The 27,380-nt window shown below is 34.1% G+C and overlaps 1 protein-coding gene across 50 annotated transcripts in view; it reads left to right on the plus strand.

Moving 5' to 3' along the window:
- The window catches only part of RIMS2 (regulating synaptic membrane exocytosis 2), a 692,961-nt gene that overhangs the window by 574,043 nt on the left and 91,538 nt on the right, over positions 1 to 27,380 (plus strand). For 31 of the 50 annotated variants that reach the window (XM_032246171.1, XM_032245837.1, XM_032245921.1 and 28 more), the window contains one exon: positions 24,947 to 25,179. The exons of the other annotated variants lie outside the window; for them this stretch is intronic. In XM_032246171.1, the coding sequence (XP_032102062.1) occupies positions 24,947 to 25,179 (233 nt within the window). The remainder of the gene's footprint in view (positions 1 to 24,946; positions 25,180 to 27,380) is intronic. 50 annotated transcript variants of the gene reach the window in all.

Here is a 27,380-nt window from a genome sequence, read left to right on the forward strand (position 1 = left end):
TTTTGTTTCAGTTACAATTAAATGCATATACACATTCAAATAATTTTGAAAGTTATTCATTTTCCTTTTATTTTGTATGTTAATGTAATTATAACAAAGATAAATGCATTTTAGAGTATTTGTCATTTTCTTGGATGGACTATTCATGTTCTTTATTACTCTAAGTGTATTAGTCTTTATTTTAAAATTCTGCTTTGCAGACTTCCTTTTTGGGTCATTTTAGAATTTGTCTTTTATAACAGAATCAGATTATATTTTAAAATGTCTATTTCCTTAAGTTTACAGTTGAAAAACTGAAGTCAGATATATCAGTATCATATGTCTCAGGGTATATACTATCTAAAACTAGCATTGGAACTCCATTCTCATGAGCCTAGGTACTTATTACCTAAATTTGCTAATCATTAAAAGCATAGAACTATGTTTTAATAGGCCAAATACTTGAATTTCCACCCTTTTTTCTGACCTGCTATTGTAGGAGGGAATGGAAGCAAGAATGTTGACTGGGTAGACAGAGATCAAATAAACCTCTGACGGCGTAGGTGTTATAAAATTCCTGACTAAGGGATATAGGAGGATAGAAATACTTCACACATTTTCCCTTTAACCTACACATATGCACCATTACCACAGTGTAACATGCCTGTGTGGTAAGGGAGAGTAACAGCTACATGCAGACAGTTTTTACAGGTCTGAAAGAATTGAGCAAAACAAAGGAGTGACCTGAATGTTGTTTACTAAACATCAAATGAAGACTTACTAACTTTTCACATGGCATGTAGTTTGCATTATGTTAAGTCTCTGCCAGCAATTCTCAAAAAATGTGCTCGCTGGATCTGTATGATCAGCATCACCTGGGAATTGGTTAGAAATGCAGTTTTCAGGTATCACCCCAGACCTAATGGACCAAAACCTTTTAACAAGCCCTCTAGGTGATTCTGATTCAGGCTAAAGTGTGGCAACTTTTTCTCTAAGCTAAGGGGAATTCGTATGCATCTTCTTATTCTGCTGTTAAAGTTGGTAGCTAAAAGCCTCAGTTCTGGTGTCAGACTACTGTGTTCAAATACTAGCAAGGAAACCTTCAGCAAACTTTGTAATCTTTCTGCCCTTCACATTCCACATCTGTGATATGTATCATATGAGGAGACCTCAAAAGGTTTGTGGAAAAATGGAATTAAAAGAGAAAAATTTTTTAAAGTAAATGTTATTTCTCAACATAAGCCTCAGCAAATTCAAGATACTTTGAGGGCAAACATGGTGGCTCACACCTATAATCCCAGCACTTTGGGAGGCTAAGGCAGGTGGATCATTTGAGATCAGGAGTTTACGACCAGCTTGGCCAACATTGTGAGACCCCTATCTCTACTAAAATACAAAAATTAGCCAGGCATGGTGGCGGGCGCCTGTAATCCCAGCTACTCAGGAGGCTGAGGTAGGAGAATAGCTTGAACCCCAGAGGTGGAGGTTGCTGTCAGCCAAGATTGTGCCACTATACTCCAGGTGGATGACAGAGTGAGGCTTTGTCTCAGAAAAAAAAAAAGGCACTGGAAGTGATAATACCAGTGAGTTAGTTTATCCCTAAGAAATTTAACCGTGTCTTGTTTATGTTATTAACTGAAAAGAAATAGGCAACTTTTAAAGATTTTTTCAAAGATTAGGAAACAAAAAGAAGTCAGAAGGAGCCAAATCAGCACTGTAAGATGAATGGCTAATGATTTGCCATCAAAACTCCTGAAAAATTCCTCTTGTTTGATGAGAGGAATGAGCAAGAACATTGTTGTGGTGAAGACCTCTGGTGAAGCATTTCTAGGCATTTTTCTGCCCAGAAAAAAAGTTTAGCTAACCTTCTCAAAACACTTTCGTAATATGCAGATATTACTCTTTGACCCTCCAGAAAATTAACAAGCAAAATGCCTTGAGAATCCCCCAAAAACCATTACCATGACTTTTGCTCTTGACCAGTCTGCTTTTGCTTTGAGTGGACCTCTTCTGTCTCTCAGAAGTCATTGTTTTGATTGTGCTTTGTCTTCAGTATCGTAGTGCTTAAGCTGTGTTCTGTTTCCTATTACAGTTCATCAAATAAATGCTTCAGAATCTTGATCTCACTTGTTTAAAGTTTCTGTTGAGCCAGGCGTGGTGGCTGATGCCTGTAATCCCAGCGCTTACAGTGGGTGGATTGCTTGAGCCTAAGAGTTTGAGACCAGCCTGGGCAACATGGCAAAAGACTATCATTACCAAAAATACAAAAAATCAGCTAGGTATGGTGGAATGCACCTGTAATCCTAGCTACTTGGGAGGCTGACGTGAGAGAATTACCTGAACCCAGGAAATCAAGGCTGTAGTGAGCCATGATAATGCCATTGCACTCCAGCCTGGGCAACAGAGTAAGACCCAGTCTCAAAAATAAAAATAAAAAATTCGATTCAAAGCTTTGCCTTTGTCTGCAGTGAATCTGACCAACGGGTTTGGCACCCATCGAGTGGAGAGTTTACTTTACTTTAATTTTTAAGTCAGAATTGTGTAAGCTGAACCAATTGAGATTATATTTTGGTGCTGGCTATTGTTTGTGCTATTAATTGTTGATCCTCTTTAATCAGGGTGCAAATAAGATTTATTTTTTCCTCACAAATTGATGTGGATGGTCTACCATTGAGGGCTTCATCTTGAACATATCATCCCGTCTCTTCTTAAAACAAGTTACCCATTCGTAAATTGCTGATTTCTTTGGGGCACTGTTCCCATAAACTTTTCATAAAAAAACAGTGATTTCACCATTCTTCCACCCAAAAGTCGTCCTAAATTTGTTGTTCTTGCCTTAATTTAAGCAGGATTAATGCTGCTCTGATAGGGGGTCTTTTCAAATGGATGTCTTATCTTTCTTAGTACCTCAAAATAGATCCTGTTCAGACATGTTAAGTTAGTATGAGCTTATTTTTGTTGCAAAAACATTTTGAAATTCATAGTTTTTTTCATAATATGAATTTTTCGTGAACTTTTAAAACCTTGTGTATATGGTATAAGGGAATTTCATCTGATAGCTTCTATTTACTCTCTGAAATGTAAGGAAAAGTCCGCAGAGAGAAAAGCAGAAGGTGGGAGGTTTCAAAAGCATGAAGAAGGTAGGTATGCACTCCTTACTGTATGAGGGGGAGTACATGTATGCTGTAATTTGAGGCCAGTGATAGTGAACTATAGTGGAGTAACTGTGCTCTACTGAATTATTTTTCAAGAATGCTGATATGGGCCAGGCATAGTGGCTCATGCCTGTAATCCTAGCACTTTGGGAGGCGAAGGCAGGCAGATGGCTCAAGCCCAGGAGTAGTCAAGACCAGCCTGAGGAACATGGCAAAACTTCATCTCTACCAAAAAAAAAAAAAAAAAAAAAAAGAAAGAAAAGAAAGAAAAGGAAAAATTAGGTGGGGTGGCACATGTCTGTAGTCCCAGCTACCAGGGAGGCTGAGGTGGGAGGATTACTTGAGCCTGAGAGGCCAAGGCTACAGTGGGTTGTGATCACACCACTGCATTCCAGCCTGGATGACAGAGTAAGTCCCTGTCTCCCCCTAAAAAAAAAAGAATGCTAAAATGTTGAGATGTACACAGAGAAGCAGCATGTGATAGGATTTATTAAGCAGTTCAGCCAGTTGGATGTCTTATGACGAGGGATACTCAAAAAGTTGAAGATATTTGCAAAAGACTGATTGAAATGATGGCTCTGGGATTGAAGTTGGTTAAGTATAAATGAAGAGGAAGAGGCTGATACTTGGAGAAAAAGTGGAGAGCTTAAGGTTTTCATAATGTTAAAGAGTAAAGATAACTAATTAATTGAGCTAGAAGAAAAGGAGACAGAAAGCCTTGTAGCAACCTTCTGGATACTGTTGGGGTAACTTTCTGGATAATGTTATCCCCATTTTATACAATATAGAAATTGAGGCACAAAGATTACTTTGATTATTCAGTTACAACTTGATTGATGTAGCTGTGTCTTGAATGTGAGTTTTCTAATTAAATTCAGCTGGCTTACCAGTAGATAATTACTCTGTTTACTAAATATATAAATCATCCATATACTTTGTTCAATACTTTCGCCATAAATGTGTTAAGGTTACAGTGGTGACTTTTTTGATGACCCATTTATTGTCTGTCTTATGTCTCTACTCTCACTGAGCATTTTTATCCAATTTTAATTAACATTAGCTAAAAGCAATAATACAGCACTTAAATTGTCATTCTTAACAGACAAAAAGGGGTGTATGGAGTTTTGGAATGTTTTCTAGAGATAATATAAGGAATAAAGGGAATTTCCAATTTTAATCATTATTTACCAGTAAAACTGAAGGGTAAATTTATTCACAAGGATTGTATATAGCATTTCATTTATGCCAAAGTGTATAACTTTTTATTTAGTGCCAACCATAATATTTGAAATTTTGTAGATAATAAATTAGCCTATTCCTGGAATCCACCTAAATGCCCATCAGTGATAGACTGGATAAAGAAAATGTAGTACATATACACCATGGAATGCTATGCAGCCATAAAAACAAATGAGATCATGTCCTTTGCAGGGACATGGATAGAACTGGAGGCCATTATCCTTAGCAAACTAACGCAAGAACAGAAATCCAAATACCATGTTTCTATTTATAAGTGGGAGCTAAATTATGAGAACATATGGACACAGAGGGGAACAACACACACTGGAGCCTTTTGGAGGGTGGAGGGTGGGAAAGGGATAGGAACAAGAAAAATAACTAATGAGTATTAGGCTTAATACCTTGGTAATGAAATAATCTGTACAACAAACCCCTATGACATGAGTTTACTTATGTAACAAACCTGCATTTATACCCCTGAATTTAAAAGTTAAAATAAATTCAGTTGTACTTATATTAACAATAAATAATCTGAAAATTAAAAAATAAATTGGTCTATGAAATTAAGTTTACTTGTATATGCACTATTACTATTAATCTGCATTCTAAGATTATTTAATAACTGGTTTTTATTGAATTACATCTTTTCAAATTTGAAATTACCAAAGGTATGGGGATTATTCATCTATATGAAATCTGAGGGACTGTTTCTTCAAGGTCACAGATCATGTTTGTTTATATAAAATAGCTCCTTCTTCAAATAAATCTAACAAGTTTGCTTCTATTTTTAGTAAAGTCTTAATGCCTCCATGAAATTGTAAATATACATAATAATTAGAGCCAGTATATCTTGACCATGTTCTAGATATTGTGCTAATTACTATATTTATATATGTTACTTCATTAGGGTTACTTCATTAATTCATGAGGATTACTTCATCACAACCTCGAGAGAGTTACATTTGTTTTAAAGATTAACTCATTTATTCAACAAATATTTGCTGAATACTTACCATGCAGCAAATGTTATTTTAAAACCTATAATTAGGCTGGGCGTGGTGGCTTACACCTATAATCCCAGCACTTTGGGAGACTGAGGCCGGCAGATCACGAGGTCAGGAGTTCAAGACCAGTCTGACCAACATGGTGAACCCCTGCCTCTCCTAAAAATACAAAATTTAGTCAGGCATGATGGTGCACACCTGCAATCCCAGCTACACGGGAGGCTGAGGCAGGAGAATTGCTTGAACCCAGGAGGTAGAGGTTGTCGTGAGCTGAGATTGCGCCATTGTACTCCAACCTGGACGACAGAGTGAGACTCCATCTCAATAAAAATAAATAAATAAATAAATTGAAAACCCTACAATTTACCAATGAACAAAAGAGGAAAAGTCTTTGCCCCATTTAGCTTGCAATCAGGTATACAATAAATAGATGTTATATGATAAATAGCAGAAAGGTATATAATTAATAGAAAATACTTAGGTTAAAGTATAGCTTTATTCTTGACATCTTTACTGAATAGATTGCCTTGTTTATTCATTTGTAGGTTTGTTTAATGAGATCACAGATGTAACAATGCTTCACATTTATGTTAGAAATTCTACATGTTAGAAAAAAAAAAGATTCACCATTTCTTACAAACAATCCAATTATACTCTTTTAGTTATTTTAAAATGTATGATAAATTGTAGTTAGCTATAGTCACCCTGTTGTGCTTTCAAATACTAGATATTGTTCATTCTCTCTAATCTATTTTTGTACCCATTGACCATCCCTATTCTCCCCAGCAGCCACCGCCACTATGCTTCTCAGCCTCTGATAAACATCATTCTACAATCTGGATTCATGAGTTTAATTGTTTTAATTTTTAACTCCCACAAATAAGTGAAAACATGCAAAGTTTGTCTCTCTGTGGCTGGCTTATTTCACTTAACATAATATTCTCCAGCTCCATCCATGTTGTGGAAATGATGAGATCTCATTATTTTATGTTGCTAAATAGTACCCCATTGTACGTATGTCCCACACTTTCTTTATCTATTCATCTGTTGATGGATACTTAGGTTGCTTCCAAATCTTGGCTATCATGAATAGTGCTGCAATAACCATGAGAGTTGAAGATATCTCTTCAATTTGGGATTGTATCTCACAATGGGATTTCTAGATGATAGTTCTGTTTTTAGTTTGATGAGGAACCTCCCTACAGTTCTTCATAGTAGTTGTACTAATTTACATTCCCACCTATGGTGTACGAGGGTTTCCTGTTCTACACATCCTTGCCAGCATTCATCACCTCTTTTTTTGATAATAGCCCTTTTGACTGGGGTAAAATGATATCTCATTGTAGTTTTGATTTGCATTTCTCTGATCATCAGTGATGTCGAACACCCTTTCATATACCTGTTTTCCATTTGTATGTCTTCTTTTGATAAGTTTCTGTTTAGATCTTTTGCCCATTTTAAAATTGGATTATTACATTTTTTTTCCTGTTGATTGAGCTCCTTAGGTATTCTGGTTATTAATCCCTTGTCAGATGAATAGTTTGCAAATATTTTCTCCGATTCTGTGGCTGTCTTTTCACTTTGTTGTTTCCTTTGCTGTGGCAGAAGCTTTTTAACCTGATATGATCCTATTTGTCGATTTTTGCTTTGGCTGCCTGAACTTGTGGGGTATTACTCAAGAAATCCTTACCCAGACCAGTGTCCTGGATAGTTTCCCCAATGTTTTCTTTTAGTAGTTTCATAATTTGAGATCTTAAATTCAAATATTTAATCCATTTTGATTTGATTTTTGTATAAGGCAAGAGATAGGGATCTAGTTCTAATCTACATATGGATATCCTGTTTTCTAGGCTGTTTTAGTTAATATAGGTCTGTAGTACAATTTGAAATCAGACAGTGTGATTCCTCCTGTTTTGTTCTTTTTGCTTAGGATAGCTTTGGCTATTCTGGGTCTTTTGTGGTTCCGTATAAATTTTAGGATTATTGTTTCTGGTTCTGTGAAGAATATCATTGGTGGTGTGATAGAGATTACATGAATCTGTAGATTGCCTTGGGTAGTGTGGACATTTTAATAATATTGATTCTTCCAGTCCATGAACATGGAATATCTTTCTGTTTTTTGTGTCCTCTTCAATTTCTTTCATCAGTGTTTTATAGTTTTATTATAGAGATCTTTTACTTCTTTGGATAAGTTCATCCTATTTATATTATTTGTAGTGATTATACACAAGACTACTTTCTTGATTTCTCTTTCAGGTTGTTTACTGTTGCCATATAGAAATGCTACTGATTTTTGTATGCCAATTTTGTGTCCTGCAACTTTCCTGAATTTGTTTATCAATTCTAACAGTTTTTTGGTGGAGTCTTTAGGTTTTTCCAAATATAGTATCCTATCATCTGCAAACAAAGATAATTGGAGTTCTTTCTTTACAATTTGGATGCCCTTTATTTATTTCTCTTCCCTGATTGATCTAGCTAGGACTTCCAATATGATGTTGAATAATAGTGGTGAAAATGGGCATCCTTGCCATGTTTCAGATCTTGCAAGAAAGGCTTTCCAGCTTTTCCCCATTCAGTAAGATACTAGCTGTGGGTCTATTGTATATGACTTTTATTAAGTTTAGGTATGTGCCTTCTATACCCAGTTTTTTGAAGGTTTTCATCATGAACAGATATTTAATTTTTATCAAATGCCTTTTCAACATCAGTTGAAATTATCATATGGTTTTTGTCCTCCATTCTGTTGTTATAATGCATCACACTGATTGATTTACATATGTCCAACCACCTTTGCATCCCTAGGATCAATCCCACTTGGTGATGATGAAAGATCTTTTTAATGTATTGTTGAATTCAGTTTGCTAGTATTGAAGATTTTTGCATCAATGTTCATCAGGGATATTGGCCTGTAGTTTTCTTTTTTGTGATGTGTCTTTTTCTGGTTTTGGTATCAGGGTAATACTGGCCTCACAGAATGAATCTGGAAGCATTTCTTCCTATTCCGTTTTTGAACTAGTTTTAATGCAGTTGGTATTATTTCTTTAAACGTTTGGTAAAATACAGCAGTGAAGCCATCAGGTCCTGGGCTTTTCTTTTCTGGGGCCTTTTTATTATGGCTTTGATCTCATTACTTGTTATTGGTCTATTTAGGCCTTAGATTTCTTCATGGTTTAACCTTGGTAGCTTATATGTGTCTAGGAATTTATGCACTTTTTCTGGGTTTTCCAGTTTATTGGCACATAACTGCCCATAGTAACCTCTAATGAGCCTTTGGATTCTGTGGTATCATTTGTAATATCTCCTTTTTAATCTTTGATTTTATTTATTTGGAGCCTCTCTCTTTTTTTCTTAGTCTGGCTAAAGGTTTATTGATTTTATCTTTTTCAAAAAACCAGTTTTTCCTTTCATTGATCTTTCATAATATTTTTATTTTGATTTCATTTATTTCTGCTCTGATCTTTATTATTTCTTCTAATATTTGGTTAACTTTGCTCCTGCTTTTCAAGTTCTTTAGGCGTATCATTAGTTTTTCTTCTTTTTGATGTAGGTTCTTATTTCTATAAACTTTCCTCTCAGTGCTGCTTTCATTGTATCCCATAGGTTTTGATATGTTGTGTATCCATTTTCATTTGTTTTAAGATATTTGTAATTTCTTTCTTAATTTTTTTATTGGTCTACTGGTCATTTTGGGAGCATGTTGTTTAATTTCATTCTGTTTATATAGTTTGCAAAATTCCTCTTATTATTTATTTCTAGTTTTATTTTATTGTGGTCAGAGAAGATATATAAAACACTTTTTTTTCTTTTATTTCTTTTTTTTTTTTGAGTTTTTAAAGATATGTTTGTGACCTAACTTATGGTCTATCCTTGAGAATGACCCATGTGCTGATCAGAAGAATGCGTTTTCTGTAGCCACTGGATGAAATGTTCTGTAAATAGCTATTAAGCTCATTTGTTCTATAGTGCAGATTAAGTTAGATGTTTTTTTGTTGATCTGTCTGCATGATCTGTCCAATACTGAAAGTGCAGTGTTGAAGTCTCCATCTGTCATTGTGTTGGAGTCCCTCTTTAGCTCTACTAATATTTGCTTTCTAAATCTGGTGCTCCAGTGTGGGGTGCATGTATATTTGCAATCATTATATCCTCTTGCTGAATTAACCACTTTATCATGACCTTCTTTGTTTCTTTTTATAGTCTTTGTCTTGAAACCTATTTTGTCTGCTATTAGTATAGTTTCTCCTGCTCTTTTTTGGCTTCCATTTGCATAGAATATCTTTTTCCATACCTTTATTTTTAGCCTTTATAGATGTCTTTATAGATGAAATGTGTTTCTTGTAGGCAACAGATCATTGGATTTTTAAAAAATCCATTCAGCCACTCTGTGTGTCTACTTTGTGAGTTTTGTCTATTTACATTCAATGTTATTACTGATGAATTAGGACTTACTCCTGCCATTTTGTTTTTGGTTTCCTGGTTGTTTTTTGGTCTGCCATTTTGTTTTTGGTTTCCTGGTTGTTTTTTGGTGTAATCTTCCTTGTTTTCTTCCTTTCTGTCTTCCCTTTAGTAAAGGTAATTTTCTCTGGTGATGTGTTTTAATTTCTTGCTTTTTTATTTTTTGAGTATCTGTTATATGTTTTTTTATTTGAGATTACCATGAGGCTTGCAAATAATCTTGTAACCCATTGTTTTAAACTGATAAGAACGCATATTGCATAAGCAACAAATTAATGAGGAAACTAATAAAAACTCTGCACTCTAACTTTTTATCTTTTTGATGTTTTTATCTATGTAAAAACATATTTAAAATTCACAAGGCGTGAATCATTTTTTTTCTAATATGTAGAATTTCTAACATAAATGTGAAGCATTGTTATATCCATGATCTCATTAAACAAACCTATAAATGAATAAACAAAGCAATCTATTCAATGAGGATGTCAAGAATAAAGCTATACTTCTACTCTAAGTGTGTTCTATTGGTTATATACCTCTCTACCATTGATCATATGACATCCTCTGCTTTTTACCTTTTTGTTGTTTCTATTTATGTATTATTATGCTGTTTTGAAAAGTTGTTGTTTTTGATAGGTTCATTTTTTAGTCTTTCTGCTCAACATATGAGTAGTTGACACACCACAATTTGTGTTATAATATTCTGTGTTTTTCTATGTTCCTCTGTTGCCAGTGAGTTTTGTATCTTCAGATGATTTGTTTCTCATTAACATGCATTTATTTCAGATTGAAGACTTCTCATTAGTATTTCTTGTAGGACAGGCCTCAGCATTTGTCTGGGAAAGTTTTTATTTCTCCTTCATGTTTGAAGGATATTTTCATTGGATATACTATTCTAGGATAAAAGATTTTTCCTTCAGCACTTGAAATATGTCATGCCACTCTTTTCTGGTCTGTAAGGTTTCCACTGAGAAGTCTGCTGCCAGATGTATTGGAATTTCTTTGTATGTTATTTGTTTCTTTTCTATTGCTGCTTTTAGGATCTTTTCTTTATTCTTGACTTTTGGAATTTGATTATTAAATGGCTTCAGGTTGTCTTTTTTGGGTTAAATCTGCTTGGTGTTATATAACCTTCTTGTACTTGAATGTTGATATCTTTCTCTAGGTTTAGGAATTTCTCTGTTATTATCCTTTTGAATAATCTTTCCACCCTTATGTCTCTCTCTACTTCCTCTTTAAGGCAAATAGCTCTTAGATTTGCCCTTTTGAGGCTAGTTTCTAGATCTTGCAGGCATGCTTCTTTCTTATTATTCTTGTTTTTTTGATCTCTGTGTATTTTCAACTATCCTTTCTTCAAGCTCACTACTAATTCTTCTGCTTGATCAATTTTGCTGTTCAGAGATTCTGACCCATTCATTTTTAAGTATGCCAGTTGTATTTTCAGCTACAGAATTTCTGCCCAATTTTTTAAAAAGTATTTCAATAAGTTAATTTTAAATATATCTAATGGGATTTAGATACATTTATCTTTTTTAAATTTATCTAATGGGATTCTGAATTCCTTCTGTGTGTTACCTTGAATTTCATTGAGCTTCCTCAAAGCAGCTGTTTTGAATTCTCTGAAAGGTCACACATCTCTGTCTCTCTGGAAATTTTCACTATTTTTTTATTTAGTTCATTTAGTGAGGTCATGGTTTCTTGGGTAGTTTTGTTGCTTGTAGATGTTCATGAGCATCTGGGTATTGAAGAGTTAGATATTTATTGTAGCCGTCACAGTCTGGGCTTGTGTACCCATCCTTCTCGGGAAGGCTCTCCAAGTAATTTAAGAGATTTGGGTGTTGTGATCTAATTATTTGGCCACAGCAGCCGTATTTGCATTAGGGGGCACTCTAAGCCCAGTAATGCTGTGGCTCTTGTAAACTAGTAAAAGTACTGCTTTGGTTTTCTCAGGTAAGATCTGGGAGAATTCCCTGAATTAACAGGTAGAGACTCTTGTTTACTTCCCTCATTTTCTCCCAAACAAGTAAGAGTCTCCTTCTCTGTAATGAGCTGCCTGGAGTTGGGGAAGAGGTGATACATGCACCCCTGTGTCTACCACCACTAAGACTGCCCTGGGTCAGATCCATAGCCAACACTGCACTGGGTAAATATGCAAGTCTTAATCTAGATACCATACTATAATTCACAAAGTAATTCACACATTAAAGTTCCATGGGACTTTTGTTTCATTTCCCCTCTAATCTATTATTTTGTTTTTCCAAATTTATGTACTAGAGCTATAAACTATTGTCCTTGACAAGATGTATAGTCATTTTATAATACACATGCACATATATGTGTATACCCATACATATTCTTTAGATGTAATTTTTTAATATCCACTGTAATTGAATTAAGATGTATAAAAAGAGTTCTCACTTGGAGCTTTGTTTGGATATTTTTAAATTTTGTATTTTGTAATTATTAGCCAAGCAGTATGTTCTGCCCTCTTGTTTTGTGTGTGTGGTTTTTAGTTTTATTTGGTTTTGTTTCCTGAGCGCAGTACCCTTATTTGTTCCCAATCAAGCACGGCACCTAGTAACAACACTGTCTTGGAAAGCACAATGTGATCCTCTCCTCCACTGACACTTCCAAATCCCATAGCCCAGTCTCTTGAGACCTACTATATGATAAGGAAGATAGATGCTAATAATAGCTATCTTTTCTGATAAGAAAGCCTTTACTAGAGCAGTAATCCAAAGCTAAGAAGAATAATGTTCCATGTGTCATATGTTTGTTATATGCGGCATAATGCCACAAATTCCAGGAACCTACAGAAACACTCGGAGTTATTTCTGTAAATCATTTTCTCTGATCATAACATATGCTAAGAAACATAGAAATGCAAGAAACCACTTCTGTTTGCTCAGTTGTTGTCTGACAAATATAAGGAAAACATAAGACAACATTCATAAAAACATCTTTGTTCCAAAAATAAAGAAATAATATATGAATTATATATATTTGGCTTTAGAAAAAAATCTAGATTGAGTAATTTTTTTAATCCCATGGGAATCTAGATTCTGATAGACTTTATTAGACTCCGGTAGATTCTTCTATGTGAGTTTAAAATTTGATTTTAAATAGATATGGGAGTTGTATAGATAATAATCAGATTTCCTTCAAGATATTTAACTTTAAAGCATGTTCTTGGTCTATGAAATGATGCAGTCTAATTCCACAAAGAAGAAATTTTTGGCAGTGCAGTGGCTCATGCCTGTAATCCCAACACTTTGGGAGGCTGAGGCAGGCAGATCACCTGAGGTCAGGAGTTTGAGACCAGGCTGCCCAACAGGGTGAAACCCTGTCTCTACAAAAAATACAAAAATTAGCCAGGTGTGGTGGTGGGCGCCTGTAATCCCAGCTACTCAGGAGGCTGAGGCAGGAGAATCGCTTGAACCTGGGAGGCAGAGGTTGCAGTGAGCCGTTATCATGCCACTGTACTCCAGCCTAGCTGACAGAGTGAGACTCTGTCACAAAAAAAAAAAAAAAAAAAGAAATTATTAAATTAAATTCACTCCATAATCCTGTTTTCAAGGAAAAGCAGAATATATATTATTTTTCAAAATGTGAGACTAATGTATTTTTTACTTTATAGCCTGAGATATTATTAATATTCTTAATATATGCTCTTTTATACATGTTGAAACACAACATTTTGTAGATTTTATGGCAAAAAAAGTTATAGTCCAAGAACATTTTCATATAGTTTAGCTTTCAGTGTTAGTTTTGGAGACATAATGTGAATTTTTATTTAGTGTAATTATTTTAATAATGCAGAATATTAATCATTTTCTAATCTAAAAACTTGATACACTGATTGTAGAGTTGGATGATTAGCAAGCATAAATCAAAGCTTTCTATTTTTTATTTTCACAAAATGTTAACTATTAATAGTTCTTTGATAATAAGAATGGCTGAAAAATCTAAAATGATGCTTGAAATTATAGGCCAATGGGTGTAACTTCTGATAATTTGTCATGAACCTTTTTACATTGTTGGAAATATTAGGTATTCTTGTGGTAAAGTCAGAGAAAAAGCTCAAATAAAAATGAGTTGGAAGGAAGTCTTTTGCTGCCTAAAATATTTACATACAGAAATAATCAGATTCAATTGAAAAGTACAGATTAAACAATAGAAAAATATAAGGCGATTATGTATACATTATATTGCTGGGTTAGAATTACAGAGTTTATTTTGGAAAATTGTGAAAAGAAAGAAGATTTTGTTTCTTAAATATTATAAGCTTAGGAAAATGAGTGGGGAACAATTAATCAAGAGGTGAGTAGGCTAAGAAGAAAGAACCAACTATGAAAGTTTGAGAGGAAACCAGGCATAGTGGCTCATGCCTATAATCTAAACACTTTGGTAGCCAAGGTAGGTGGATTATTTGAGCCCAGGACTTTGAGGACAGCTTAGGCAACATGGTGAAATCCCAACTCTACAAAAATATGAAAATTAGGCAGGCATAGTTGTGCATGCCTTTGGTCCCAGCTACTCAAGAGGCTAAGGTGGGAAGATTGCTTGAGCTTAGGAGGCGGAAGTTACAGTGAGCCATGATTGCGCCACAGCACTCCAGCCTGTGCAACAACAGGGCAAGACCCTGTCTCAAAAAAAAAAAAAAAAAAAAAAAAATTTGAGAGGAATTAACTTTTAAAAAATTGATAAACAGAGGAATTGTAGTTATTAAAAGAAGTTGAAAGGACCTTAACAATGATCTCTAACCTCCTCATTTGCTAGGTTAGGAAAATGAGGCCCAATGAATAAAAGCAACTTTTTGGTTAAACCATTAGCAATGTAGTTTTGAATCTAGAAGTTGTGATGATGACACACCCATTAAACAAATATACAGGTGAGTTCCTTCTATATTTTGTTAATAAAATCCCTCACAGCATGAGTTTAATGTTCTAAATCACAAGGCATCAAGCTATGACTCATGTGCCAAATCTGCTTCATTGCCAGATTTTTTATATAAAGCTCATAATCTGAGAACAGTTTTTATATTTTTAAATGGCTGAAGCCAATCAAAATAAGAATATTTAATGACATGTCAAAGTTGTATTAATTTCAAATTTCAGTATATACAAAGTTTTATTGCTACATAGTGACTCTCATTTGTTTACATATATGGCTGCTTAGGCACTACAATAGCAGACCTGAGTAGCTGCAGCAAAGACCATATGGAGTACAAAGCCTAAAATATTTACTGTCTGCCTTTTATGGAAAAACTTACCAACTCTTGTTTTAAACAAATTAATGAATGAATCAAACTCAGAAAGATTAAATTAGTTCTTATGTGCTTAGAATAATACCTGGCACATTGTACATATATATTTTTAAAATTACCTTAGTTATCACCTCCTCAAAATGAGATACTTTGATATTTTCACTTGAGTTCTTAGTCATTTCTTTTTCCATTTTAAAATAATTTTTTGTATCAGTTTTTAACTTGGTTTTTAATTTTTCTCTTGCCTTAAGTTCCTCCAATTTTGTCTAAAAGTAAGTAATGTAACAGTAATCCTTATCTTAGTAACTATTCTCTCCATTTGATACCTTCGTGAGTTTGCCATCTCATTTCTTCTCTTCAACATTAAATCTCTTCAGAAAGTTCACCACCCTCATAGCTGCCATGTCTTTTCATAAAATTCCTTGGTTAACTGCTTGGAAACTGACTTATAACTCTAATTCAGTAGCTATAATAGTCGGTCAGTTATGCTCTCTAAATCTCCAAATCTGTAGCTTTTTTAAAATGTTTATGCTAATTAGCCTCTTTGCTAGAGGTTAAGTTTGATAAGCAAACTTGACCATCCCAACTTTCAGGAACTTTATTCTTTTCTATCTTCTATGGAATCTAATTCGATTATATTTTTGTATTTCTGATAACATCTCTCTCTATTCCTCTGTCCTTTTATTCCTTAACCTTTACATATTGATATTCCTTGATATGTCTTCTTAACGTTTTTCATTCCTCTCTCTTTACACTTTTGGCTTACCTACTTCAGCCATTCTCCTAACTTTGTCCCCTTTCCTGTTCAGATGTTTATTGACTTTATTATTTTAGCTCTGACTATTCTCTTGAGCACTCAGCCTAAGTGTGCAGCTTCCTTTGAGCCTCTCCATCAGGAAATTTCGTTGGTTCCAGTGTTGATTATTTCCTAAAACCAGGACTCCTTGGGCAAATCTTTTGCTCTCTAAGGCCTCAGTTTCATCTTCTATAAAAGTTATTGTAGGGATTACATGAGTTAATTCATATAAAGTACTTAAAGTAGTATCTGGCATATAAGTGCTTACTAATTTGAGTTATTTTTATATCTTATTCCCAGATCCTAAACTGTGTAGATGGTTTCTTTCAAATAACTTTTACATTAATCTTTGATTTCTATTAATAATAGCCATACACTAGCCTAAGTTCTTATTTCTTCCCCCAGTATACTGCCCTAAACTCCCCCAATTGATTTTTCTGTAGCCAGTCTCTCCTACTGCAACTTATGTTTGTTAGTCAGGACAGGCTACATTTGTGCTACTGTGATAAGCAAACTTGAATTCTTAGTGGCATAACCAACAAAAACTGATTTCTGATTCATGCAACATGAGTAGTGCAAGTGGGCAAGGATCTTCTGCTGACTACAGTTACTCAGGGGCTCTGGTCTGATAGAAGTGTTTTGCAGTCCCAATAGCGGGGGAAAAGGAAGGTTGGAATTGAACCCCTCCAATTAAATGCTTCCACCCAGACATGACATGATGCATTTCCACTGACATTTCATTAGTGAAAACAAGTCAAAAGGCCATTTTCGTCTTCAAGGAGGTAAGTATAATCCAACCTAGAAGGAGAATAGAAGAATGTAAATGACTATCCACTATTTTACATAACGTTCCTTTTTTTTTTTTTTCTTTTTTTTAAGATGGAATTTTACTCTGTCACTCAGACTGGAGTGCAATGGCCTGATCTCGGCTCACTGCAACCTCCACCTCCCGGATTCAAGTGATTCTCCTGCCTCAGCCTCCCAAGTAGCTGGGATTACAGGGGTGCACCACCACACCCAGATAATTTTGTACTTTTAGTAGAGACAAAGTTTCACCATGTTGGTCAGGCTGGCCTTAAACTCCTGACCTCCAGTGATCCACCTGCCTCAGCCCCCCAAAGTGCTGGGATTATAGGTGTGAGCCACTGCGCCCAGCCATAATGTTCCTTATTTTCAGTTTTTATGTTATTGTCCAACTCCATCACTTTAATGACACATTTTATCTATAAGCCCCCATATAATGTGGGTCTGATTGATTTTCTGGATTTGTCTTTACTATTCTTAGCCTGTAACACTTTGCAATTTGGCCAAACTACACTACTCATCTTAAAACCATGACGTGCATTCTAACCACTGTATTCTTATTTATAATATTCTCTTTTCTATAATGTTTTTCTTTCTCTCTACAAGGCATAATTTTTACCCACCATTCAAGATCCAGCTTTATAAAGCTTTTCTCATTTCTGATTCTCAATAGAATCCTTCCCTCCAGTGAAATTTTATAACACTGGGTTTATGTTCCTTTTCTCTGTACTTATAACTTTTTTTTTGCTAATTTTTATAAATATTTTCACTCATATTTGTACCCCTAAATCATATGCCCCTTAGATAATAACTATATCTCATGTCTTATTCATTTTTCGTATTGACCACAGGGCCAAAGCTACCATTTGCCTAAATGGAGGCTTTGCACAAATTAGAAAAAGTGGTACCTCTAGGTAGATAATTAGAAATAGATACTTGCTTTGAACAGAACAATTAGAGAAAATTTCCTCTTTAGGTGAAGAAGAAAATGTATTCCTTCTTTTTGTCAGTTTCAGCCCCTATATGCCAGGGTATGGAAGGCAGGTACCATTTTAGCCCCCACTTGCTTCCTTGGGACCAAACACCAAGTAGATGCAAGATAGATGTTTGCCAAATGAATCAATCAATTTGTGGCAAGATGTTTACTATGGTTTAAACTAGCTGAGTCCAGAAATGTTTGAACTAAAAATTCAAAAGGAAAAAGAAACAAAATGGAAATCAGGTTATCCCTCTGAGGATGATTTTTTAAAAGTAGCTGAAATCAACAGAGAACAGGTACAGTTTTTGTAAGATACATGTTATAATAAAGACATTTTAAAATCATAATTTCTGTATACATTTTTATCTTAAACCGAGAGAGAAAGAAAGGGACACCTATTATTGAAACATGTACATTTTAAATGTAGGTTTTGTGTTTGTTTTTGGGGGAGACAAAACACAGCTAGAGAGAGTGCAGGGATGTATATCTAGCATAATAAAATATACTGAAAATTATCATTTGATGATAGACAAATGATTAAGATCCATGAGCATGGCGTGTTAAACAAGAAAAAGTAACACATACTTATTATATATAAAGTAATACATTTAAAATTTTTCTTTAAAGTAACTTCCTTCAAACCACGGTGGAGAGAGAGGTCTATTATTCAATAATTTGGTAGAGAACTTATAAATTCAAGAGATAGTAAAGGTTTAATATATAGACAGACTTAAGAGTTTAAATAAATTTTTGTATGTTCAATTAATAAAGAAATATTACTAATTTCCTTAATGATTTAGCCTTCATAAATTTCTCACTTTTAAGGAAGATAGCTATGATCTCTCCAAAATGCCCTTTGATATTATATTTGGAGACATAATACTGAACTAAATTCCAGCTCTCCTGATACAATAACCCATGCAATCCTTGTTCTCACAGTCTTAGGACAGCTCTGATGTAATATCTGAATAGGCAGTTAAATAAGAGTAAGTCACACAGCCCATGCATTTGTCCCCACACATGTAGGCCTTATCCTATCTACAATGCTCACCTTCACTTCATTCCATCTATATTTAGTTTTGTAAATTTCCTCTAGCAAACATTCTCATTCCTGCCTCAGGATGTTTGCAGTTGCTCCTCTCTAAGCTTAGAACATTCTTCTTCCATGTGACTGGCTTTATCATTCAGGGCTCAGCTCAATTGTCTCCTCTTCAGAGAAGACTTCCTTGACAACCTTGTTTAATGTTGGCCCAAACTTTTCAGTCCCTTGTTATCATTTTATTCCATCTTATTTTCTTCAGATCACATATCGCCATCTAAAATTATCAATTATTTACTTGTTTACTGCCTTTCACAATAACAATATGAATGAACACTCCATGAAACAGGAGCATTTTCTGTCCTTTCCGTGCTATACCTCTTAATTTTGAGAATAGCGCCTGCTACATAGCCTACTATTTTTTATTTATTTTTATTTGTATTTATTTCAAAGTAAATATCTTTTACATGAATGTCCAAATCCCAGGAATGGACATGTTAAAAGGGAGCAAACTTTAAACTAAGAAACAAGTCTTTTTTAAAAAAGAGAAATCTTTAATATATTGGAATTTTTGGCATTAACAAGCTCTTGGGAAACGAATTTTGGAAATTACAGGCCTCCTGGATGCTCCTTAAATTATCTCAAGTAAGCAGTGAGCTACCTTGTGACCACCATACTGCTTCCTGCCATGAAACCTAAGACTTAAGAACCTTAAACATAGATTAATTACTAATGGCCTTAATCAAGGCAGATGTTTTTGACTAAATATACTTTGTTAATTAGCCAAATATTTCTCCCTAACCCGGGATATTTTGTTGCATAGGCACACACACACACACACATACACACCCCCTCTAATACATTTAGATACTATACTAATACATTGTAGCATATTAACATAATGTATTTATATATAGTACTTGCAATAATGTTAAAAATACTAAACTTTTAAATTTCTGTCATCTCCAGAAGTCAAAGAATTAGTATGAAAAACTCAGTTTTTACATACTCTTCAAAGAGAGATTTTCATTTACCTTAACTAGGGTTTCTTGACATTATAGTTGACCACTGGGATTTCAGTTGTAAACAAAACCAAGTTCTTATGCAGTCGTATTTGCATTTTACATGCTGAGATTTGCCAGTAAATTAATAAAAGAGATGATGTCATATCATTTTTGTATTCCCATATTTGTCATAATAGGTGTTCAATAAATCTTTGTTGAATAAATGACTACTATTTTACTAGCTAAAGTCATAGATGGTGATTTGAGTTAAAGTGAAATAAAGTTTATGAAATAGCAAATTAGGATAATAATTTCAACTACCACATTTTAGGAAAGGAATGGTATTTAACATAGGGAAGTTTTTAATAAGAGGAGAACTTTAGACAGAAACCAGATGTTTTTGTTGTTGCTGCTTTTTTTTTCCTGGCAAATAGCATGCAAGAAATGGCACTTTGCAATCCAGACATTTACCCAATGACTGCCAACTGGTGCAATGAAGTATGAGTTATAATAGTAAAAGGTATTCAGTTAATTTGTGGTACCTGTCTCAGAGAGCACAACAGTGGGAAGGAAAAGGAAATAAGCTTTTCAAGATACCACATTTGGAAGCTTGGCCAGTCCTACTGGGTTTGTTTCTAGTCTACCAGGAATGCTATTGTCTTCAAACTCTTGAACACTACAAGTCCTCTCTATCACCACTTCCTCGCCAAAGATGTTACTAATAGTTTCACTCCTGCAACTATCTCTGTGTACTTCCTATCCTTCAATGTCTTTTCTGTCACTGTGCCACAGCCCCAATACTCTATTGTATTAGCTGCAGAGCCTCCACAGAATCACCCCAGTCTTTCATTCCCTGGTAAATTATTTCCAGACTACCTTCTCAGCTCTAATGTGATGAAATATTTGTTTAGGCATGACTATACATTCTTAAAACTCAGAATTTGTCTTTGTCTCAAGTTTGCTATTACCTTCAGAGCCAAACTGCTTACCTCTATTCATTCGAACCTATCAGTGAAAACTTTTGGCCCTATAGGTCATCAATGTCATTTAATTTAATTACATCTTCCTATTATCACTAATATGCTATTTATGTATTTGGGGAATACTTATAAGTGTTTCACTTGCATTTTGGTTATTTGTTAACCTTTTTCGTAATGATTGACAATACTAGATTTGCCTTTGTCTTTAACCATTCAGGATACAACTTTTCAACAACTATAATTTTGCCATAAATCAATCTCTTGTATTGGAAATTTCACATATTTCACTTTGATAATATTAAATATATACAGTTTTATTTTTCTAAAGCCAAAAAAATTAGAAATATGTATAAAACAATATTTAGAAATGTAGAGGCAGTGTCAATTTCTGGAACAGAACATCCTAGATCAACAGTCAATATATAGTCATCTGTTAGGATTAGCTAGAAATCCATATTGTACCTTTAACCCATGACATGAACTAATGTGGGTTGAATAATTTGACTTACGTAAAAGAAGAAGCAATATTGGTCCTTGCCTGCTCTTTTCATTTGTCTGTTTTAATTTTTTTTAATTACCAACACTTTTTATGTTTATTCCGGAAAAAACAAAATAGAAAAAGACAAACATTTTTTTAACACATAGCTATCAACCAGAAAAAATTAAAATGACTTTCAGCACACTGATCACAATATATCCTTTCATATTTTTGGCTACATACATTTATATTTTTCTCCTAAAAACATAATTTTTCTGAACACATAATTTTATTTTTCTTCATATTCTCTTCATTGTCCTTTTGTGCAGATAACTGCTACATCATCTCAGGGATCTAGTCTTCTCAAATTACTTGGTTTAGCACAAAATATTTCTTTCATTTTATACAACTATTTTTAGATTTCTGTCACTGGAAAACCTCTGGGATTTGAATTTGCCTGTGTCCCCAAGTAGTAAGGTACCTTCATATTTAATACATATGTCATCCAAGGCTGAGTTACAAATATCTGCTCCTGCCTCCCCACACCCACCAAGAATATATTTTATGTCCATAAACATTTATATATAACAGCATTTTCAAAAATACATTTTCTTTTATTGATAAACATAATTTATTTAAACACCCACTATTGTTGGACATTTGTGGGTTTTTCCCCTGTGTTTTTATTTTGTTTTGTTTTTGCTGTTATAATCAGTTGTGCAATAAATATCATTATAGCTAAATCTGTATACATTGCTAAGTTTTTCCTTATGATAAATTCTAAAGTAGAATTGCTAGGTTAAAGAGTAGCCTTTTTTTTTTAAACTTTTGACACATATTGCCAAGTTGCTCTTTAGAAACCTGTCACTGAGACCCCTACTAGAAATATTGAAATATACTCTATTTCTAAACCCTTATACAATATATCTTTTAAAGTAATTGCTAATGTAATGAGTCTTTTCCTAACCACATTGACATTTAAAAATATTGTCCATAATTACAAATTCTTTACAACAAAGTATTTCATAAATCAAGAGTCTCAAAACTTTAAAAATTTTGGTAGCTTGTTTCCTTGCAACATTTTTTGCTTAAGTTTTAGATGATGTCCAGTAAAGAAAGAAAAGAAACCCTAGCTGCAATCTTTCTTTCATCAAAACACACCACTCTAGTGTTACTATTCATAAACTAATCCCTGGTGACCTCTAAGATTCAAGGAAATAAAAAGTTTCCATCTTATAAAACTCTTAATAACCCCTTTTAGGCCAGGTTTGGTGGCTCACACCTGTCATCCCAGCACTTTGGGAGGCCCAGAAGAGAGGATCACTTGAGTCCAGGAGTTGAGACCAGCCCGGGCAACACAATGAGACTCTGTCTCTCCACAAAAAAAAAAAAAAAAAAATATGTAGCCATGTAGCCAGGTGTGCTGGCATGCAACTGTGGTCCTAGCTACTTAGGAAGCTAAAGTGGGAAAATCACTTGAGCCCAGGGGTTCGAGGTAACAGTGAGCTCTAATTATGCCACTGTGCCCTAGCCTGGGTGACAGAACAAGACACTGTCTCTAAAAACCAAATGAATAAAAATAAGTAACTCCTTTTGTAAATAATGCATTATTAAAGCTGTTAGGTTGAAGAGAAGTGCACTTGTTTCAAACCCAAAATATTATTTATCTACAAAATGATGTATCACTTCTAGTTAGTATTTTATTATAGTATCTTATTTGATTTTGGTCAAATTCTATATGGCCTTGATGTTCAGACATAAAAATTAAAATGCAAAAATCACAAGATACAATTTTGTGAGAGTATCTTCAACTTCCTTGGTAATTAGTAGATTCGGTGGTTCTTTAGAAAAGTATATGTTTTGAGTGAATTTTTTTTTTCTTTTTTCTGAGACAGGATCTCACTCTGTCTTCCAGGCTGGAATGCAGTGGCATGATCTCAGCTCACTGCAATCCCAACCTTTCGGGCTCAGGTGATCCTCCCACCTGTGCCTCCCAAGTAGCTGGGACTACAGGTGTTTTTTGTAGAGGTGGGGGTTTCACATATTGCCCAGGCTGGTATCAAACACTAGGTTATTCTGAATATGGAACATATGTTGTATTTAAAGCCTTAGCTTCTATTAAACTTTGACCCTTTTAAGCTATAACAAGCCTTTTCTTTTTACTTTTTATCAAAATCAAACAAGCTTGAAAATTATAAGTTCAGGATATTATAGAAACATATGCTGTTTCTCTCTCACTCTCTCTCTCTCTCTTTCTCTATCTTTCTCTCTCTGTCTCTATATCTCTCTTTCTAGCTTCCTTCTCTTCCCCTCGCCTTTTCTCTCTCTCTCTGTCTCTCTCTCACACACACACAACTCTCTCTCTCTCTCACACACACACACGCGGACACACACACACACACACACACACACTTTCTCTCTCTCTGTTTTGTTTCAGCCTGTGTATGCCTCATTTTTTCTTAAAATGGATGTGAGGGATATAATAATATACTTCACTATATATATTTTTTAATTTCACACTGGGTCTTTTCCTTCTTAAATACTTGGAGAAGATAGTTCATAGGTTAATAAAATTGATACGTGGTCCTAGCCTTTAACCAGATTTTACTGTAGGATAGAAAACACATTCTTTTTTTCCTGAAAGACCAAGATATTGAATTAGATATAAAAGTTCACCTCAATAGGTTAGTTTTCTAATTCTCATCCTTTAAATAATGTTTAAAGATATTTGTTTCTTTATTTTTATTCTTTTTTATTACTTTTTCTATTAAACATTCATTATCAGAACCAAAATAAAGCAGCAACTATGACTTTCTAATACTGAAACAAAACTTGACATGTAAATAAGTCTTTTCATTCCTGCAAAACAGACTGCTTGCCTCATATTCCTCCTAGGTTTATGGTGCCTAGCTGGATAGCCTGATTCCAGATTCTTCACTTTCTAATCTACTTCCTACCACACCCCAGAAATCATGGAAAAATCCAGAGTAATTTCTTTAATTACTCCCAGTTGCAGTATTAGTCTTGTAGTAGACAATTAATCAGCTCACATGCCTCAGTGATTCATTGATTGCTTTCTGGTACACTGTCTGGAAAACTGATAATGATTTTTCTTTCTTTCAAAAGAATGCAAGAAGGAAATCTTTCTTCTTTATTTTTGTAATATAGATTTATATCAGTAATGATTAAATTAAGTGAAATAAAGTATTTTTAATTCAAAGCTAATGAAAATAGCAAGCCTTTTGAGAAAATTTAACCATTATTAGACAAACCTTATGAAAAAACTTAAAGGGCCACTCTTGCAATGGATACTATATTATTGGTCTTTATTTATTTATTTATTTTTTGGTAAAATTTTCCCACTACTCTAATTTCTTTTTGAAGGCAACAATAAAGTAAATAAGAATGTTTTTATAAACTTCTCCCTTATGTTGTATGGCTCCCTAAAAGCGTATTTCCACTTACAGGATGGCATAGTCTCTTAAATAAACCCACTGATTTTTCATATTTTTTCCTGTGATCATATGAATTTGTACCTTGTCTTTGACAGCAGAAATAAAATCGTAAATCTGATTTTGTGTATTTGCTCTAAGGTTGGCCCAGAGTAGCAAAGCACAATCAAGACCATGGTATTTGAAAGTTTTCAAATCCTAAAAATGTGCTCCATAGATAATATAATTTAATTATACTCCAAATGTTTCATCTAAAATGCATTTTCTGTCTTTTCCTTTTTACTCTTGTCCTTGCTTTTAATGATCCATCGGCTGACAGTGTCTTTACATCCAAAATGCAAAGCAGACAAATGGGCATATCAGGGAAGAACATGACAAAAAGCACCAGCATCAGTGGAGACATGTGCTCACTGGAGAAGAATGATGGCAGCCAGTCTGACACTGCAGTGGGCACCAGCGGCAAAAAGCGGCGTTCTAGCATTGGGGCCAAAATGGTAGCTATTGTTGGTCTCTCACGGAAAAGTCGCAGTGCTTCTCAGCTCAGCCAAACGGGTAGGAATTTTAATGTTACTTTTAACTTCATGTTTGAGTTGTTATTACAAGATATTTTTCTTTTCTCTTACTCATTTTATTGCAGTAATATGTGGATGGTGACATGTTCCAGAGGGAAAGAGCATTTTAAACTAGTTAACCTTTCTGAAATCAACAATGATGTTTTTTTCCAGTGATCAATGAGGCTGCTTCAAAGTGAACCTTGACTACTATTCTTACAATATAATGTCTTTCCTCCTCAGGGAGGAGTTACGCTGTGACACCCAATTGCCAGTTGCTGATCCTTTGTAAAGATACTCTGAAATGTGGGATATTTGCTTTTCTTTAGGTTCCTCAAGTTGGAACCAGCTACATTAATTTCCATTCCCAGCAAGTTACTGTGAAGATGACTCTTCATATTTTGTGTGAATAATACAGTTCTCATATTGCTGACAACCCAACTTCCTTTTCAGTTTGTAAGCCACATTTACCAGTAGTTATCAGTTTTCTCACTGCAATTTTTATTTCCATGCTAAAACTTCAAACAGCAATATTCTCCAGCAGCAGGGATGGAGGAATTTTCTGCTGACAGTGAAGATATTCAAAGCTTTGCTACTTTAAAATTCAGTTGCTAAATCACATCTGCAAAAATAAATTATATACAACACTCCTACTGAGAAAAGCCACTGTTAGCAATTAAGAAATTTGTGAATCAAAGCAATGTCTTTTTTCAAATGGGTGTTGATAATTAAACATTAAATCCTTGGTATCTTGGAAATAATAGCATATCTTCTACTTAACAAACAAAAACATGTAATATGGTGTTTCTTTTATAGCAAAATAAATTATAGGCAGCTGGAGTAAATCTAATTTAAGTTTGACTACTAGGGTTTTGTACACAGAATTCAGATATAAATCTACAGCACAAAATAATTTAAGGTTACATTAATTCCTGGACCCGGCTAATCTTGATTTTTATAAATTATAACTGTCATTCTGGGAATTTAGTCTTATTTAATAATATTATATTGAAATAATTATCTGATATTTTTTATATTCTGGTTGTAAAGATATTTAATCTGATTTCTGTTATAGAATTTTTCATTTGGTGTTTTAAAATATTATTTTGCATTTTAATGTATAAATGAAGTTTAATTCATGGACAGTGGACATACAGATCATATTTTAATGATTTTCAAAATTGTTAATATGTATACATAATTAACTATGCTGTGCTAATATGATATATGTTGGCCTTTTGAAATTGAGGCATTTTCTATACTTCTCTAATAGAACTTTATTGCATTTTTTTCTTTAAGACTTACAAACATCTGTAAATCTAAAACTTCTCTAAAAACTAAAGTCTAATTTTTTAAAAATTAGGAATCTAAAATGTGCATTAATAAGACTACAAGTTAGAAAATATATGTGTGTCAGACACATGAAGAAAAAAGATGAATAATAAATCATTTATAACCCAAGTTGCTTACAGTGTAATAGAGGACATATACTTTAACACATTGCTTCAAGGTCATATGCTAGTGGTGAATCTAGAATTACATAGAAAGTACACTGGATGCTCAGAGGAAGGCCACTCAACTCAACCTGGAATTCCAGGAATGAATTCCTGGAGATGATACCTAATCAATGGTATCATCTCAGTGACTTGAATGGCTGATACCTAAGTAAAAGACAATTAGAAAGGTGTTCTAGATAGAAACCATAAGAAACAAGGCATAGATCCATGATATGTGCAGGAATGAGAAGCAGTTACATAATTTTAACATAAAATATTGGACTGAATAGCTAGAGATGAGGCTGGTAGATAAATAGGGACCAGGTCATAGTACGTCTCAGATCATAATTTTAGATGATAGGAAGTTTCAAAAGGTTCTCAGTAGGGGATTGATATGGTCATATTTGTATGTACTTTATGTATAGCTTTTAGGCCTTTCAGGCTGCCATTTGTTTATGTAACAATTTTTGAGTACCTATCATTTGCCAGGGACTATCCTAAAGAAAACAGAAGATAGAAATCCTTCTTCTCTTGGAGCTTATATTCTAGTGGGGCTACAATAAAGAAGTAAACTTAAGTCCACACCTGGTAAAGAGCATTTAAGGATGAATTAACAGAGAAGTACAATAATTCAGACAAGAGATAAGGCCCTGAACTAAGCCAGTTGTAATATAGAGAAGGAATAATAGATTAAGGAAATTTTTTT

The sequence above is a fragment of the Sapajus apella genome, unplaced genomic scaffold (genome assembly GCF_009761245.1).
Source record: "Sapajus apella isolate SASKATOON/1434 unplaced genomic scaffold, GSC_monkey_1.0 scaffold3, whole genome shotgun sequence".
Classification (NCBI taxonomy): domain Eukaryota; kingdom Metazoa; phylum Chordata; class Mammalia; order Primates; family Cebidae; genus Sapajus; species Sapajus apella.